Below are 19870 nucleotides of genomic sequence, written 5' to 3' on the forward strand. Positions count from 1 at the left end.
TCTGGCCATGGACCCAACAGAGAAACGGCACGGGGCAAACGAAGACAGCTTCCAACAAGCTATCCAGGCTCAAGGAACGTTGCTAGGACAGCATGACCAATTGATTCGGACTCTTTTGGAAAATAATCATCAACTGCTGAACCAGGTGACTCAGTTAACTACACAAGTCTCTAAATTGTCTGTTATCAGTTCTCCATCTCTCTCTGACCCCCAGTTTGATGCACCCCAAGTTGGTTCCTCTGACATTATGCAGGCTTCGTTCCATCGGGAACCCCCTGTCACATCGCCTGAACCGTTCAATGGAGAATTGGACAAGTGCCGGGGATTTTTGCTTCAGTGTGACTTGATTTTTCGGCAGAGACCACTGTCGTTTTCTACTGATTCCTCTAAGGTACATTATGTTCTGGGGCTGTTAAGAGGGAGAGCTCTGGTTTGGGCTGAGGCTGTGTGCTCAAATCAAACTTTGACTGGATTGACTTTTGCTGATTTTTCTGCTAAATTGAAGACTGTTTTTGACCATCCTGACCATGTGGGTAATTCCTCCAAGAGACTTTTTAATTTGAGGCAGGGTTCTAACAGTGTGGCTGAGTACTCTATTGAGTTCTGGACTTTGGCAGCGGACTCCAAGTGGAACAATGTGGCACTTCAAGGAGCATTTCTAAACGGTTTGAATGAAGCCATTAAGGATGAACTGGCTGCTCGTGACGAGCCACATGATTTACATTCTTTCGTTTCCCTGTCCATTAAGCTAGACAACCGGTTGCGGGAGAGGCGTCGGGAGAGAGGCGGTCGGCCACATCTAGGAGGACGAGTTCGCCAGCCTTCAACCACTCGAGTCTCGCCTCCCCGGAGCCGGCAGCTTCTTGTTCCTGATCCCATCCCGAGCACTGAGGAGGAACCAATGCAAGTGGGTCGAGCTCGACTACCTCCAGCAGAGCGGCAACGGCGCCTCCAGGCGGGTGAGTGCCTGTACTGTGGAGACGCCACACACATTCTGGCTACATGCCCATAGCGACCAAAAGACAAGGCTCGCTCGTAACGGTGGGTCTACTTGCGAGCCCAGAGTTAGATCCTGAACCCATCATTCCCCGATTACAAGTACCTGTAACCTTACGTTTCCAGAGTCATTCCCTGCCTCTCTCAGCTCTCATAGACTCAGGTGCAGAAGACAACTTTATTAGCCACCAGTTCGTTACACAAGCTCGTATCCCCGTGGAGCCACTACCTACCCCCATTCGAGTCACAGCCCTTGATGGGCGCCTCCTCGCGGAGATAACTCATCAAACCACCCCCCTCTCCCTAGTGATTTCTGGCAATCATTGTGAAAGCATTCAGTTAAGAGTTATGTCTGGCTCAGCTACCCCCCTTATCCTTGGTTTCCCCTGGTTGGCTCTTCACAACCCACAAATGGATTGGACACGTCACACCATTCTCAGTTGGAGCACTAAGTGCCATTCGGAGTGCCTTAGGTCAGCGGTTCCCCCCACTAAGTGTAACCCAACTCATCCCTCAGCTCCTCCCGATCTGTCGTCTGTCCCCAAGGAATACCATGACTTAGCGGAGGTTTTCAGTAAGGACAAGGCTCTGTCTCTACCACCACATAGGCCTTATGATTGCCCCATTGAACTGCTTCCTGGTGCTCCCTTGTCCTCTAGTCGCTTATACAATCTGTCCCGACCGGAAAGGGAGGCAATGGAGCAGTATATTGGTGATTCTCTGGCCTCGGGCATAATCCGTCCCTCGTCGTCTCCTTTGGGTGCAGGTTTCTTTTTCGTTGAAAAGAAAGACAAGTCGTTACGCCCCTGTATCGATTTCAGGGGTTTAAACAACATAACTGTTAAAAACAAGTATCCCCTTCCACTCATCAACTCAGCTTTTGAACCTCTGCATGGCGCCACGGTTTTCTCCAAGCTCGACCTCAGGAACGCTTATCACCTTGTCAGAATCCGAAAGGGAGATGAGTGGAAAACCGCTTTCAACACTCCACTGGGGCATTTTGAGTATTTGGTCATGCCCTTTGGGCTCTCTAACGCCCCTGCTATATTCCAAGCCATGGTGAACGATGTTCTTAGGGATTTTTTGAACCGTTTTGTCTTTGTATACCTGGATGATATTCTTATTTTTTCCAAGTCACCCGAGGACCATGAGTCACACGTCCGTCAAGTCCTTCAACGGCTCTTGGAGAATAAGCTGTACGTCAAAGCAGAAAAGTGTGAGTTCCACAAACGGTCTACATCGTTCCTTGGTTTCATCATTGAGAGCGGGCAGGTGAAGGCGGACCCCGAGAAGATCCGGGCAGTGACGGAATGGCCCACACCCACCACCCGTAAGCAACTTCAACGATTTTTGGGCTTTGCTAACTTCTACCGTAGATTCATTAAGGGTTTTAGTAAAGTGGTGGCACCCCTTACTAGACTCACATCCCCAAAAGTCCCTTTTCTGTGGTCCCCTGAGGCGGAGCAGGCGGTAGGGGTTTTGAAGGAACTGTTTTCCACCTCCCCCGTGTTGATACACCCCAATACCTCTCTGCAGTTTGTTGTGGAGGTGGACGCGTCGGACTCAGGTGTGGGAGCAGTCCTCTCCCAGCGCTCCCCCACTGACCAAAAGCTTCACCCCTGTGCTTTTTTCTCCAAGAAATTGTCACCCACAGAACGGAATTACGACGTTGGAAACCGGGAACTGCTGGCGGTCAAGCTAGCACTGGAAGAATGGCGGCACTGGCTGGATGGAGCTGAACTGCCGTTTGTGGTTTGGACAGACCACAAAAACTTGGCTTACATCCAAGCCACTAAGAGACTCAACTCACGCCAAGCCAGATGGGCCCTGTTTTTTAGTAGGTTTAACTTTATTCTTACATACAGACCGGGGTCAAGAAATGTTAAACCAGATGCTTTGTCCCGCCAGTTTGCTGACCCTTCGGAGACCAGCGAGCCTGAGGCAGTCCTGCCTTCCTCATGCGTCGTGGCGGCAGTACAGTGGGAGATCGAGTCTCTTGTGAAGACTGCACTTGCCACGGACCCGGGACCGGGTGATGGACCTCCCAACCTACTCTTTGTTCCCGAGACGGTCCGGTCTCAGGTGTTGCAGTGGATTCACACCTCCCGTTTTGCTGGTCACCCTGGGATGAGACGCACGTTGACGCTGCTTAGGAGACATTTTTGGTGGCCTTCAATGGAAACTGACATTCGGGCTTTTGTGGCAGCCTGTTCAACCTGTGCTCGGGGCAAAGCCTCCCATCAGTCCCCTTCGGGGCTGCTGCTACCCCTCCCAGTTCCCAGCCGTCCCTGGTCCCACATTGCCATGGATTTTGTCACCGGCCTACCCAAGTCTGAAGGTAATGATACTATACTTACCATTGTGGACAGATTCTCTAAATCTGTCCACTATATAGCATTACCAAAATTACCGTCTGCCAGTGAGACAGCGGACCTCCTAGTCCAACATGTATTCTGTCCCCATGGAATACCTGTGGACATCGTATCTGATAGAGGCCCACAGTTTACTTCCCGTGTTTGGAAGGTTTTCTGTTCTGCTTTGGGTGCTTCCGTTAGTCTGTCCTCAGGGTTTCATCCCCAGACCAACGGTCAAACAGAAAGAGCCAATCAAAACCTCGAAGCAACCCTTCGTTGTGTGGCTGCTCAACATCCATCATCCTGGGCCAAACATCTGCCTTGGATAGAGTACGCCCACAACTCCCTCACCACCTCTGCCACCGGTCTTTCACCCTTCGAGGTTACCATGGGTTATCAACCCCCTCTGTTTCCTGCTCAGGAGAAGGAATTGGCTGTTCCTTCGGTTCAGGAGAACCTCCGCCGCTGCCAGAGAGTGTGGAGCGATGCTCGGGAAGCATTGCTTCGGACCACTGACAGGAACAAGACGACAGCGGATAGGAGCAGGACTCCCGCACCTGTGTTTCATCCTGGTCAAGAGGTTTGGCTGTCATCAAAGAACGTACCTCTTCGTACCAAATCACGCAAGCTGTCTCCTCGGTACCTGGGTCCGTTTGTGGTGGAGTCCATCATTAACCCCGCTGCGGTTCGTTTGAAGTTGCCTTCAGCCATGAAGATACACCCTACTTTCCACGTCTCCCAACTGAAACCTGTGTCCTCCAGCCTTTTGTGTCCGCCGGCTGATCCACCTCCACCTGTTCGCCTCATTGACGACCATCCGGCCTACACCATCAGTAGGCTCCTGGACTCTCGGAGGCGGGGTAGGGGTCTCCAATACCTAGTCGATTGGGAAGGTTATGGACCAGAGGAGAGGTCTTGGGTCCCTAAGCGTTTTGTGTTGGATCCTCAGCTGATCACGGACTTCCATCACGACAACCCTGACAGGCCTGGTGGGTCGCCAGGTGGCGACCATTGAGGGGGGGGGGGTACTGTTATGTGGGCAGCTTGTCGCTCCCTTTTCTGTTTCCCTTCCTCCTTGTTTTGTCCCCTCTTTGTCTGTTGTATCTGTATGTGTGTTTGTCCCCTTTATGTGGGTGTGTCTGGAGTGGATCAGGAGGCGTACTCAGGATCTGCCTCTCCTGTGCAGCTGCGGGTTGTTTCCAGTGATTCCTGCCTACGCAGCTGCATCCTATTATCTCATCAACCTGCACTACTAATTCCTGGGCATGGCTCTCCACCGGCGCCAGATCGTTGTTCTTACCAGAGCGTTCAGACATACCTCCCAACCTGCCTGCCTGCCTTCCTGCCTGCCTGCCTGCCTGCCTGCCTGCCTCAGCCTCTCCTTCCTCCGGAGCCGACTAGCCCACTCTGTTCCTTTACTTCAGTTGTTTTTTGGACTAAGACAATTTGAACTTTTATTAAAATAATTTTTGTTTCTTCCACTCCCTTTGTCGTGTTTGTTTCTCTGAGTGCTGGGTTGAACCATAGCCTAACAGGACTACAGGAGACAGCAGAGAGAACAATGTGTATGGGTCATTGTGATGGCTGATTAAACCACCATTGCATGTTTTTTTCCAGATTCCCAGGGTGGCAAATGTCTCCGCAGTGTTGCTTTTGCATTACCCTACCTGTTTGACAACATTCCTCTCTTCTACAGGGTGAGTCATGGGACTAGGGATGAAAATGAGTTGTAGTTGGTGTTGGAGATGTTGATTATTGTACCTGAGGTACGACTATATATTTTGAGACCTAGCAGGCTCTGTACACTTTGTTGTCTGAGATGTTGATTATTGTGCCTGAGGTACAATGAGACTTAGCAGACTCTACTCACTCGGTTGTCAATGGTATAATTATGGCTGCGTGCATGTTCACTGAAATGCAGGTGTGCATTGAAGTGTATATATATATACTTGAACTCTGGTTCTGAACAGTTCTTAAATCCTGTACATACAATGCTATTCTGGTTCAACAGCCATTTGTACAACTGTGACAAGAGCCTATAGAAGCCTGTCACGCTAACGCATTCTATAGCCACGCTAACGCATTCTACAGCCACGCTAACGCATTCTACAGCCACGCTAACGCATTCTACAGCCACGCTAACGCATTCTACAGCCACGCTAACGCATTCTACAGCCACGCTAACGCATTCTACAGCCACGCTAACGCATTCTACAGCCACGCTAACGCATTCTACAGCCACGCTAATGCATTCTACAGCCACGCTAATGCATTCTACAGCCACGCTAACGCATTCTATAGCCACGCTAATGCATTCTACAGCCACGCTAACGCATTCTACAGCCACGCCTGTGACAAGAGCTTGGGCGAAGAGGTGAACAAGTGAAGTGAACCACTATGGCTTCTTGGTGGTGGATAGAGGTGAAGTCATGACAAGATACAATGCTGAAGGGGCAATGAAATGTTCTTCACATATTTCAGCACAGATGAATAAACTGGTAGCTGAACAGGAGCTCCAGATATACTGCAGTGAGGGACAGAGAGAGTTAGTGGTACCTCTGGTAGTATTACATTGACTATATGACTAGTACACAGTACTAAACACGTAGGCCTTGCTTTGTTTCTCTGATTTCCCAATGCTACTGAGGAGCAGGAAGAGACTGGAGCAGTGGGAAGTCACAAACTGTATATGAAGAAACAATCCCCTGAATGTTACATGAAGAGGAATTCTCAATATTCCTTCAATTTAGTTTTGCTTTCTTTTTAAACACATTATTTTTATACTAAATATATTGATCGCTTGATCATTTCTATACACAAACAATGGATATGTATCACAAACATATATCAGCAATATTAATATAATAACTGTATATCACCTCATCGATATTAGTGTCACAGTCTGACAGTCTAAGGCAGCATTTCCCAAACTAGGGGTCGCTTGATTTAAAAATGGGTTGGTGAGAGACTTTGTCGCTTTTATAGCAATGGTGGTAAACGGCACTGCGCAAGTAGAAAAAAAAAAGTATAGAAAGATTGACATCATTGTTTCTGCAGCTGAGCTATTTCTGGGATTAAAAGATTTAACATCTGAGGAGCTACACGGATTACTGACTCGTGCGGTCCCACTCTCTCAGGCCCCAAAGCCTGAACAGGGGATTTGAGGTTTCAAACGACTGAAGAGCGGGAATACATATAGATTAATTTTTTGTAAAAATGTTTGTGTAGTTTGTGTGGATTCATGTACATTTTCTCTTCCCCAGAGTGGAATCAACTTGTTTAGGGTGATTTTTTTCACCCGTGTCCAGTTGGTGGCGACAATACACCTTTTGCGTGTAGTTCACCAATAAATCTGAAGAAGAAGAAGGAAGTAACAAACCAGAGCGAATTTTGGCCCTGGTGAGGAGAACTATCAGGCAAAGAGGTCATGTTGGCATCAGTTCTGTGACACCATTGGAAGGGCGACACCTGTGGGAGAAGTGTGGGGGATGATTAAGAGGGGGAGTGGGATTATCCAGTGTTGTTGAGTGGGGAGGATATGGCAGTAACAGATGAGAGAGGCACTGGATAAGGTATTGGGGCTGTAAAACAGAGTGTGGGAGGAGGGGAAACTACCAGGCAGCTGGAAGGAGGTAGTAGTGGGACCAATCCGGAAGCCAGGGAAGGACCCAACGAGGCCATCAAGCTATCAGCCAACAGCTTTAACATCACATGTATGCAAGATTATGGAATGTATGACTACAGAGAGGCTAACTTACTTCCTGGAGAGCAGGGGGTTAGTATCGCCACACCAGAGTGGGTTCAGGAAGGGGAACTATGGATCCAGTGCTTAGAAGCAGAGGTCAGGAAGGCTCAGGTGAACAAGGAGACTGTTGTAGCTGTCTTTTTTGATGTGGAGAAGGCATATGATATGTTGTGGAAGGAGGGGGTTGCTAATCAAGCTTGATATTATGGGGGTACGGGGAAGAACATACAACTGGATAAAGAACTTCCTGTTTGGAAGGACTATCCAGGTGAGGGTGGGGAAGTCTTTATCAGGCGGCTAGCTGGTGGATAACGATACATCTCAGGGGAGCGTGATTAGTCCTCTGTTGTTCTCAATCATGATCAATGATGTGTACTCTCAGGTACGGACGGATATTGGGAGGTCGTTATTTGCTTATGATAGGGCCTTATGGAAGAGGGGAAGAAATGTGCCATACATAGTCAGGAAGGTACAGGAAGCAATTGATGCGGTAGAGCGGTGTGCATTAATGTGGTGATTCAGGTTCTCTGTAGAGAACTCAGACAGTGTTCTTTACCCGGAGGAAGGTGGGAGATGAGGTACGCTTGAGGTTATATGGGAGAAGCTTGGAGACGGTGGGGGCCTTCAGGTTCCTTGGGGTGTACTTTGACACTAGACTGACCTGGGCAGAACACATTGAGAGAGTGGTGGGAAAGTTTAAGAAGGTGCTAAATGTGATGCGCTGTCTGATGGGGAAGGAGTGGGTGGCTGGGCGTTCCTCATTGAGGACTATGTGCAGTATGTTGCATTGATCCGATCTGTAATAGACTATGGCAGTATAGCATATGGTTTGGCAGCCCGGACCTCACTGGAAAGGCTAGATGTCATACAGGGGCAAGGACTCAGAATATGTAGTGGGGCGTTTCGGACCTCCCCAGTGTCCACACTACAGGTGGAGATGGGGGATATGCCATTGGAAATTAGGAGACAGCAGCTGGCAATGAATTATTGGGTTAACCTACAGGGACATGAGGTGTCTCATTCTGCGAAATCGATTCTACTGGCATGCTGGGAACATGAGCGAGGACAGAACACAAGCTTTGGGTGGGTGGGTATTACCCAGGCGAGGGAGATGGGACTGTATGGAAGGGAGTTTAGCCCCACGGTAGCTATTCAACATGGCTACTCCCGCCTCCAGTAGTTGATTTAGAAGTGTTGGAGAGACTACCGAATGATAGGGAGGTTTGATCCATCTGATTTGTTTAATAGACGCATGAATACTGTATATCAGGATTTTGTGGCCATTTACACAGATGGTTCAAAAGATCCAAGGACAGGATGTACTGGGTCAGAATTTGTAGTGCAGGAATGTGGGGTGGCAGGCCGGAAACGTATTACAGATCACCTGGCTGTATATACGGCAGCGCTGAGGGCCGTACTGTTGGTCTTGCACTGGATGGAGGAAGTCAAGCCAGACAGAGTAGTTATTTGCTCTGACTCATTTGCAGTGTTGATGAGTCTGCAGTCATTTTGCTCACGTAGCAGAGAACACCTGTTGAATGAGGTACTACAAACTCATGGCAGGGTTAGACAGATGTATACAGATAAGATTTACTTGGGTCCCAGCCCATGTGGGGGTGGAGGGGAACGAGGCAGTAGATGAACAGGCTAAACAAGCACTTAGTAGTGGGGGATGTTGATGTTATAGTTTCAATGAGCAAGGTAGAGGGAAAAAGCCCGATATGGACAGTGATGGTGCAGAGATGGCAGGAGCAGTGGAACAGAGACACTAAGGGCAGGCGTCTATTCCAAGTACAGAGGAAAGTCGGGGAGGGGAGGACGGCAGAAAGAGACAGACGAGAGGAGGCTATTTTTTACAAGACTAAGGCTGGGACACAGCCGGTTGAATAAGACCTTAAATGGGATAGGAAATCATCCAACAGGAAAGTGTGAATATTGCCAGGGAACAGAGACAGTGGAGCATGTACTGATACGGTGTGGGCAGTATGAGAGGAAAAGAGAGTGGCTGAGATCCAGTATGAAGGAGAAGGGGATACAGGAAATGAGTTTAAAGATGATACTGAGTAGAACGTCATTAGATATAGTGTCAAATATTTTGTTATCTTTTTTAAGAGCAACGGGGCTGGCAGGTAGGATTTAGTTTCTCCCTGTCTCTGGTCCACACTCCAGTACGGTAGGTGACGGTAATGCGCCATAATGTTGGATGCCAATCGCCGATAAACCCCACTGAAGAAGAAGAAGAAGAAGAAGAATTTTCGTCGCGCGAAGAGAAGAGAATGCAGGCGGCGGTACGGAAACGTCAAAGCAATGCGTCCCAGTCGTCAATAAACCCCAGGTTTGAACATTTTGCTTGTGATTCACGTGTTTATATAATCGGCAAGTATTTCATGTTCCCATCTAGCGGGCCATTGGTAGGAAGGCACCGTGCGTGTCTAAAGAGTTGCCCTGATAAGCCGAGGTGTCTCGGGCATTTGTCTATAAACGAAACGTAAACAGCTTTCTTTGCTTACTGAAATCTATACTTATATTAAACGTTAATCAAAAACAACCACTGACTGTTTGCTCATTGCTGTTGCTCTAAGACAGGGTTCCCCAACTGGGACATAAAACACTGTAAACTAGGAAATCAGCTTCAATTGGTTTTAAACATGGGTACAAGGTGGGCGTTTCATAATTTAAATTCTTTGAAGTATTGACATGGGCGAATTGATGTAGTCAGAGCTAGATTCCACAAATCCTGGTCTCGGGCTGCACTCTGTTGAAGTTTATCAGAAACTTCCTTCACCGTGAAGTTTAGTCTGCTAGGCTACTGTCAGACAGTTTCAGTAGGAAATATACTGTAAAGGCATAATCAGTCTGCCACTCAAAACTGCCCCCTTGGTTTCTAAACTAGGTTAGTTATTGCCTGTGCTTGCTGGCTGAAGTTCTTCTCGCCTTGTAATGTGCTCATGGTCAGTGTCATATGAGCAAGAAGAGGGAAGTTGTCAGCCTGTACTGCTTTCAGACGATGACGGCTGTGAAGGTTGTCAAGCACAGCTATACGACACCGTGTAGCTTGGCTTTTATGTTGTCCATTATCATTAGCAGAGAGTTAGGAACAGATGGAACCTGTACAAGCAGATGGCTTGGAATGCATTGGACAGAGTATCCACCGTGGCAAACAGCCCACTGAATAACATGTATCGTATTTATTCACATGTCCTCGTCCTATTTCCCCCACTGGCGTTAACCTCGGAGGATCATGGCCAACAAAAACAACATAATAATAGTGATGAATAATTCAGTAGGCTACATGAACAGAAATATAATTATAATGTTATTTAAGTGTATTCATTTAGGTGTAGGCCTACCACAGCACTGTTGCATCCCACATATTGGCTTAATGTCTTGTTCATACATTGTCATTCTGTATAATGTTGTTTTGGAGTTGGAGGGAATTCATACTTCACAATGTGTCTTTATCTAAAGCCAACCAGGGTCGAAGCCAAAAGGGTCATCAATGAAGAGGCCACAGTTCCACTTTGACCTGTGGTTCTATCTCACAGTGCAAAACTGGGTACTGGACTTTGGAAGGCCCATTGTAATGGTATGGTCAAACTGCTGGGCGATTCAACGCCAGGACAGCCCGAAAATATTTTGGGGTATCTCAGATTGTTCTGGCAATTCTTACATAGAAACTTCATTGGGGTGAAGGATATTTGACATGCTTTTTACATTTGTATCACAAACCGTTTTTGAGAAAATCATGATGAAAGTAGCCATTTTAGGCTACCTCATATCCCTAAGAGGGATAGGCTTACCACACTGGGTGGAGTACGTTACTCCATAACAATGCAATACATCTTGAAGGAAATTATTGTTGACACATCCATTATGGATTATTTAGTCAACCATATAAGGTTCATGTGGAGGTGTATTTGAACAGGGATGGCTGCTGCACATTTCCAGTCCCTCCACTCAAGTGCAGGTTAACTTTGTATTGGTCTTTGTCAACGGAGTCATTTAGAGTTAGATCCCATGACATCATTTACATTTACATTTTAGTCATTTAGCAGACGCTCTTATCCAGAGCGACTTACAGTTAGTGAATACATTTTTTTTTTTTTGACAAATGTTGTCTTAAAATTGTCATAACAAATCATAATGAATTAACACGATCAAACATGATTTGATAGACTCTCTAATAGGTTGATAAACGTGTACTTCTATGATGCACAAACTATACCCTTTAATTCTCACGTTTGGCCACACCATTTTGAACTATTGTAACAAACAAGCTAATATATACGAAATGTAAGCCCTTTTTAGACCTATACATGCCTGCTGTAATGTAGTTTGGTTGAACTTATACAACCATTATGTAGAAATTATGTTTAACATAATAATAAATTACATTGATCAATCTGACACTAATATTATGTGAATAAATGCAACAGGCCCTGTGCGTCTCTGGAGGAATCTAGTCATGGTAGCGAGCATTACATCTCCTCTCAGTATGAAAATATAATGAACATGTGTCTAACTTGCACCGTTATCAAATTATTAAGAGACTAGATACATTTACATTTTAGTCATTTAGCAGACGCTCTTATCCAGAGCGACTTACAGTTTAGTGAGTGAATACATTTTTCATACTGGCCCCCCCGTGGGAAACGAACCCACAACCCTGGCGTTGCAAGCGCCATGCTTTACCAACTGAGCTACAGGGGACTAGCTTATCCTGGCGACCAATGTTCTAGCATTAATATATTGAGGCAAGCAGATCAGAGACGTCAAGGTGGTACCCAATAATGTGCCGTGTATAGTGAAAATAACAACTGTCAATAGACCTAAATGATGAGCGTATAGTCAATCAAATAATTACTCTGTAGAACGAGGAATGCATTTACTCAATTCAACTAATAGAATGTATTAGTCACAAAAGAATGAACACTCAAACAATTGAGTGGACATGATACCTTCCAGAATACTCTGAGGAAATGACTGTCCCCAATAGGCTAACGTGGTTACACGTGTCTTCAGTTCAGAATCATCTCTAAAAGAAAAAGCAGTGTGACACAGGAGCTTGCTAGCAAGTTCTCAAAGTATAAGTGAATTCACTGTCCTTTCAACCAAATTCAAGCACAAACTCACCCCCAACCAGAAACTCACCCCCAACCTGAATGAACACTTTGCTAGTAAAAACAAAAGACAGGAAAACACACCCAGATTCGAATCTAATCAACCGAATTTAAATTATAGGAGCGCACCCGTGTCGCTCCTCTTTGAGCTATCCGCCATCCGACGAACAAAACCTAAGTTTCCCTATAACAATAAATCCATACCAATTAAAGTACAATAAAACATAACAATTTGTAGCGTTTTATAAACTCTTGAAACAATCCAAACATGACAATTTAATTCACACAGTAACATTCATTTAGTCGATTCAAGTTTCATCAGTCTTCACACCTCTCCTGGCGTCAGTGACCCCAGGACTTCCATGTGATCCACAGATAAGATGTGTTTGACCCCTGTGATAGCCCACGAATGGTCAGCCATCCAAACAATGTCATAAATCGTGATTGAGTCTTCACGCTGGGCCTCAGCGACAGCAAGTCGCTAGTCGCGAGCATCACCTTCTCTCATTCTTCCACTACAGTAAGACCCTATGATCCGTGAACCGTACATGATACAGGCAACATCCTGGTGTCATTATACTCCTTAGTGTGTGCTCTAACATATGGAGGAGGGAATTGCCAGGGACCTCACGATACGATATTATCACCATGCTTAGGTGCCGATACGATATGTATTTCGTATTGCGATTTGATACAGTATGTCTGGTGCGGAGAGATAAGCGAGAGCATGGGAAAATGAGTTTTGATCAGTCATGGAAATAAAAGTGCTGAAAACATGTTGGCTCACTATTTAAAAAGATGGAGAACAAGCTATAGGATACCTGAGTTTTGGCGAGTTTTATATTTTTTACAGATCTATACTCAAAGTATCGATATAATATTGGCCACAATAATATTGCGATATGTAACTGTAGATTTTTTTAATACCCCTTATCACTAATATGGAGTATGTCTAAATTCTGAAATGCAATTCTTCACATTTATTTAGTCAACATAAACATTTTAAATATCTCATAAGTACCCTTTTTGATTTTGTTAATTTTAAGACATTGGTTGGAAAAATATACTCTAACATGCTGACCAGACCACACCGTGCGCATGTTGATTTTGTCCGACCACACCAGACGCGATCAGGACACCCAGGTTGAAATATCAAAACGAACTCTGAACCAACTATATTAATTTGGGGACAGGTCGAAAAGCATTAAACATTTATGGCAATTTAGCTAGATAGCTTGCTGTTGCTTGCTAATTTGTCCTGGGATATAAACATTGGGTTGTTATTTTACCTGAAATCCACAAGGTTCTCTACTCCGACAATTAATCCATAGATAAAAGGGTAAACAGAGTTTGTTTCTAGTAATCTCTCCTCTTTCAGGCTTCTTCTTCTTCTATGGACTTTATATGGCGGTTGGCAACCAACTTTAAGATGCATTAACACCACCAACTGCACTGGAGTGTGGACCTCTCATCTTTCAATCACCCACGTGGGTATATGCTCCTAAAAACCGATGGGAGAGGTGGGACATGCAGCACGTCAGACGTCACAAATAGAACCAAGTTCTATTTTAGCGCCTGGCTACGCAGACACTCGTTGAGGCGCGCGAGCAGTGTCGGTGCAATGATTTGAATAACACATATGTGTACATTTATTTACACGCGACGCGAGCGGTGTGGTCAGCATGTAAGGACATCAAATTTCCAGAGTTGTTTGTCTGCTAATTTTGAAGTTATGATACATTTTATTACCAACACAGTGAATGGGAAAATGGATTCAAATGGAACTTCCTCTGCTGGTGATTTGCTGAATGTGCAATCCTAAAAGAGGGCTATGATTTCTTAATGACCTATATTGTCAATTTCTGTGTATAAAATGGGTAATATCTTCAAAGGTACCAGAGAGCCCACTGACACTATAAGTATAATGACACCAAGATATTGTCTGTATCATGTACGGTTCACGGATCATAGGTTCTTACAGGAGGCACTTTCATCATGATAAAAACAAAAGAATACCTTGATACAAATGTAAAAAGCATGTCTAACATACTTCCCTTCCAATAAAGTTTCTATGTGAGAATTGCTAGAACAATCTGAGATACCCAAAATATTTTCGGGCTGTCCTGGCGTGGAACCACCCTGCTACAATAATATATTTGAGTAAATAAGGAAGTGTAACAAACAAATAGCCTAGTTATAGCAGCATTCAAATCTATGAATGCAACCCTGTGTTGTATCCATGATTTCATTTAGATCATTCTCCCTCTGGAGTGGTTCCCCCTGAACAAACCCAGTGCTGGAGACTACTTTCACATGGCCTACAATGTCATCACGCCATTCCTACTGCTCAAGGTGGGTGACTGCCTGGAACCACCAAACACAAACTGCAACGCTGGTTGATACCGTTTGTTCACAATCACAGTTGGCCTATAAGAAGCTACAGTGACAATAAAATGTGTCCCAAATAATCTATTTCAATATGTAATTAATTAATTAATCTGATGAATTTGCGATGCACACATGCTATACTAAGCGTGTGTGTGTGTGTGTGTGCGCACTGACTGTGTGTGTTTACATGCCCGTTAATGTGTGTGTGCTCTCGTCCCTCTCTGAGCAGCTGATTGAGCGGAGTCCCAGGGCCCTGCCTCGCTCCGCTGTGTACCTGAGCATCATCACCTTTGTGATGGGCGCCAGCATCCACCTGGTGGGAGACTCCATCAACCACCGTCTCCTGCTGAGCGGTTACCAGCTCCACCTGTCTGTCAGAGAGAACCCCATCATCAAAGACCTCAAACCTGCTACACTGGTAGGCTATACCTTTTTATTATATAAGATATACTTCGTTAGTCCAGATGGGATGGAAATGTGTCATCTGCTTTTTACCCAACCCCTCTGATACAATCTGACCAAAGTATGCACAATTATAGTTGTGGGTTAACCGAGATGAATGAACGCATGGTGCCTGGTAGAGCTCAAATGTATGCTGTTTTATATCAACCAACAAAAAAATGCTGATGATGTTTGAAAATGTTTCTTATTTTATTTATTTTAGATTGATTCGTTTGAACTTCTTTATTTTTATGATGAACAGCTGGGACATTTAATGTGGTAGGTATCGGATCATGTAGTAATTTCTTTTAATGGGATATTCTCTTCTGCGTAAAACTGGTATTGGTTGATATTATAACTTAGATTAAAACCTGTTTTTAAAGTGGTTGAACATTGACTGTTTTTCTAATTTAGTTGCTTTGATGTATTTATGTCTGTATATCTAAAAATCTAATCTAATTTTATTGTTTGGGTACACATACTTTGCAGATGTTATTGCGGGTGTAGAGAAAAGCTTATGTTCCTAGCTCCAACAGTGCAGTAATACCTAACAATACAAAACAATAAACGCAAGTCCCAAAAATGTAAATAAAGGAATTAAGAAATATAGGAATTTTAGAACGAGCAATGTCAGAGTCCGGAATATAAATATGTATGTATATGTTGGTATGTATAGACAATGAGATTATGGACAGTATATGAATAGAAAAGGTGTGTACAGCAGTAGTTATATAGGATGAGCCTTGACTAGAATACAGTATATACATCAGAAGTGGGGAAAACAGTATGTAAACATTATTAAAGTTCAATATGTGTAATAAGTTGACATGAAGTAGTTTTCAACAGAGTTCTCTCTACCTCCAGGTATATTCCTTTCTTCATCATCCTCTTCCTCTACTTCACCGGCTGTTTTACTCACGTCAAAGAGGATAAGACGATGCCCCTGTCTGGTTGGCTGCTACTCGGACCCAGTGCCCTCTACTATTGGTCAGTCTCCTCATTACTTCCGTATTTTGACTTGAGTAAAGTTTTCTGAGCAAAACAGCTCCAAGTGATTTTAATTTTGGAAATCTGTAGCAAGATATATGTGATCGTATACAAATGTAAGCAAGTTTTGAAATTATTGTTTTAGTCATATCTGTTTGGGCTTCTTGAGGTCAATTTGCAGTCTACAAATGATTTGTCATGATGTTCCGGCCCCCTGACCATCTGCTGAAGAAAAGCCCGCTGCTTAATCTAGTTGATGATCCCTGCCATACAACACTCCTTCAGTAGCCTCCAACTGCTCTTAAACACAAGTCAAACTAAATGCATGCTCTTCAATCGAACGCTGCTGGCACCCGCCCACCCGACTAGATTCACTACTCTCGGCGGGTCTGACCTAGAGTATGTGGACAACTACAAATACCTAGGTGTCTGGTTAGACTGTAAACTCTCCTTCCAGACTCACATTAAGCATCTCCAATCCAAAGTTAAATCTAGAATCGGCTTCCTATTTCGCAACAAAGCCTCCTTCACTCATGCTGCCAAACATGCCCTCGTAAAACTGACTATCCTACCGATCCTTCACTTCGGCGATGTCATTTACAAAATAGCCTCCAACACTCTACTCAGCAAATTGGATGTAGTCTATCACAGTGCCATCCGTTTTGTCACCAAAGCCCCATATACTACCCACCACTGTGACCTGTACGCTCTTGTTGGCTGGCCCTCACTACATATTCGTCGCCAAACCCACTGGCTACAGGCCATCTATAAATCACTACTAGGCAAATCCCCGCCTTATCTTAGCTCATTGGTCACCATAGCAACACCCACCCGTAGTATGCGCTCCAGCAGGTATATCTCACTGGTCATCCCCAAAGCCAACACCTCCTTTGACCACCATTCCTTCCAGTTCTCTGCTGCCAATGACTGGAACGAACTGCAAAAATCTCTGAAGCTGGAGACTCTTATCTCCCTCACTAACTTTAAGCATCAGTTGTCAGAGCACCTTACCGATCACTGCACCTGTACACAGCCCATCTGAAATTAGCCCAACCAACTACCGCATCCCCATATTGTTATTTATTTTGCTCATTCGCACCCCAGTATCTCTATTTGCACATCATCTCTTGCACATCTATCATTCCAGTGTTAATACTAATTGTAATTATTTTGCACTATGGCCTATTTATTGCCTTACCTCCATAACTTGCTACATTTGCACACACTGTATATATATTTTCTGTTGTATTTTTGACTTTATGTTTTGTTTTACCCCATATGTGACTCTGTGTTGTTGTTTTTATCGCACTGCTTTGCTTTATCTTGGCCAGGTCGCAGTTGTAAATGAGAACTTGTTCTCAACTGGCTTACCTGGTTAAATAAAGGTTAAATAAAAATAAAATAAAATAAATAGAGGTTTGCTGAATTCTAATTGGCAATTGTACTCCATTGTGTGATTTATGTCATACTGTAAGTACCTGAAGTATGGGACATTTCACTGTGTGAAGCGTGGCTCAACTCTTTGTAAGTATTTTCTTCTAGAAAGTGAAAGTGTCTTGACTGCAGCTCTCACTTCTGCCCCTCTCTCACACCTTCTCAGGTACTTGGTCACAGAGGGTCAGATCTTCCAACTGTTCCTCCTCACCTTCCTAGCTATGGTAGCCACGGTGATCCACCAGCGGCATAAGGGCTCGGTCCCAGACGCCAACGGCCACTTTCTGTTCGCCAGCTTCTCTGTCACCATGTGCCTGGTCGCCGTGTGGGTGGCCTGGCTGTGGAGCGACCCAGTGCTGCGTAAGAAATATCCCGGTCTCTTGTACGTCCCCGAACCCTGGTCCTACTACACGTTACACGTCAAGGACAGCCAATGATGGGAGTGACAACAGGTGAGTGTCCAGTAAGATGCTAGTTTGTGTTAGCCTGGGTGCCAGTTTGATGATGATAGTTTGTGTTAGCCTGGGTGCCACTATGATGCTAGTTTGTGTTAGCCTGGGTGCCACTATGATGATGCTAGTTTGTGTTAGCCTGGGTGCCAGTATGATAACGCTAGTTTGTGTTAGCCTGGGTGCCAGTATGATTGCGCTAGTTTGTGTTAGCCTAGGAGCCAGTATGATGCTAGTTTGTGTTAGCCTGGGTGCCAGTATGATTGCGCTAGTTTGTGTTAGCCTGGGAGCCAGTATGATGCTAGTTTGTGTTAGCCTGGGTGCCACAATGATGCTAGTTTGTGTTAGCCTGGGTGCCAATATGATGAAGCTAGTTTGTGTTAGCCTGGGTGCCAGTATGATGATGCTAGTTTGTGTTAGCCTGGGAGCCAGTATGATGATGCTAGTTTGTGTTAACAATTAGTTACCCAGGTTAGGTTTGCATGGAGTAAGGAAAGTTATTATGAGCCGTCCTCCCATCGCCACCCTCCTGTGGAATGGACTAATATTGACTGAATGGACTCCATCAATATCTTACATTTTGTAGAATGTACAGGTCTGAAACTTTCCTTCGCCAGATAAATGGTGTATCTGCTCTGCTCCCAAATGGTGGAATGACATCATCAGCAAGCGCCACATGGAGTGTGGATCAAGCACAGTGTTGTGGTGCATTCTGGGACAGGCCCCTCTTTTCTACAGTTGCACCCAACCCCGTCTACATGACAATGACCATCTTACAGTATGTAATGTTACAGTATTCATTTAAAATGAGCCAAACTTTGAAATGAACTCAAAGAAAGGTCAGTGTCGTATGTACTTGAACATCATTGGATTTCTTCATGTAAGTTGTTTAAACATTTGAAAATCTGATATTTTTTGTAATAAATGTTTCTTACTCCACTTTATGTGTATTGTGTTTATGAGCTTTGAAGACATGCTTAACTTTACTTGCTTATAAGGTATAACAGATGTCATCATCATCAGGGTTTTTCCATACTGAAGTATATGTCTCCTATAGCAGATTTACATTTGACATTTTAGTAATTTAGCAGACGCTCTTATCCAGAGCGACTTACAGTAGTGAGTGCATACATTTTCATACTTTTTCGTACTGGTCCCCAGTGGGAATCGAACCCACATTGCAAGCACCATGCTCTACCAATTGAGCGGGAATACAGAGTACACGCCAGATGTAGTGGGGTATCCACATACCAAATTATTATATGCAGTATATGCAGTACTAGTACATGGCTGGATTGATAGACAATGACCTCTAGTGGTAATGCTATATATTGCAGCTACCTCAGGAAATGTATATATTCATTTTACATTTACATTTTTACATTTTAGTCATTTAGCAGACGCTCTCATCCAGAGCGACTTACAGTTAGTGAGTGCATACATTCTTTTTATTTTTTTTCATTTCATACTGGCCCCCCGCGGGAATCGAACCCACAACCCTGGCGTTGCAAACGCCATGCTCTACCAACATCCCTGCCTGCCATTCCCTCCCCTACCCTGGGCCAATTGTGCGCCGCCCCATGGGTCTCCCGGTCACGGCCGGCTACGACAGAGCCTGGATACGAACCAGGATCTCTAGTGGCACAGCGATGCAGTGCCTTAGACCACTGCGCCACTCGGGAGACTATTCACTGTCATCACCATCCTGTCATCGGTCCTTTCACTAGACATTACAAGATATTGAATTGAATGCGGGAGTTCTATTAGTTGGGCAAGATCAATCATACTTACGCCTACTTCTAATATAGACAAAGTTACTTATCTTATTGAAGAATTTTACTTTTTAAATGTAACTACAATTTCCGTATACTGTAACTCGTCTGCTACTGGCCACACTGTGTATTTTAACATATCCTGGTTGTCATAACAGACAATAGATAGTGTTTAGTATCACAG

General features: G+C 44.7%; 1 protein-coding gene across 1 annotated transcript; it reads left to right on the top strand.

Moving 5' to 3' along the window:
* The first annotated feature begins 9326 nt into the window (after positions 1 to 9326).
* LOC311111281 (ceroid-lipofuscinosis neuronal protein 6 homolog) lies at positions 9327 to 18853 on the top strand. The gene is made up of 8 exons (XM_084153996.1): positions 9327 to 9430; positions 10564 to 10681; positions 14469 to 14567; positions 14833 to 15021; positions 15268 to 15323; positions 15909 to 16031; positions 17632 to 17917; positions 18532 to 18853. Exons 1-7 carry the CDS (start codon positions 9372 to 9374, stop codon positions 17900 to 17902), a joined length of 915 nt encoding a protein of 304 aa, XP_084010122.1. The 5' UTR covers positions 9327 to 9371; the 3' UTR covers positions 17903 to 17917; positions 18532 to 18853.
* The last annotated feature ends 1017 nt before the right edge of the window (positions 18854 to 19870 follow it).

This window comes from Coregonus lavaretus (genome assembly GCF_964263955.1).
Source record: "Coregonus lavaretus genome assembly, chromosome: 37".
Taxonomy (NCBI): domain Eukaryota; kingdom Metazoa; phylum Chordata; class Actinopteri; order Salmoniformes; family Salmonidae; genus Coregonus; species Coregonus lavaretus.

What these genes read in the sequence shown, in the direction of transcription:
- LOC311111281 (XM_084153996.1), top strand. Translation starts at nt 9,372, where the DNA reads ATGCAGGCGGCGGTACGGAAACGTCAAAGCAATGCGTCCCAGTCGTCA. An exon ending in TTGGAAGGCCCATTGTAATG is followed by an intron (nt 10,682 to 14,468) that starts GTATGGTCAAAC and finishes GATTTCATTTAG; the next exon opens with ATCATTCTCCCTCTGGAGTG. An exon ending in CGCCATTCCTACTGCTCAAG is followed by an intron (nt 14,568 to 14,832) that starts GTGGGTGACTGC and finishes CTCTCTGAGCAG; the next exon opens with CTGATTGAGCGGAGTCCCAG.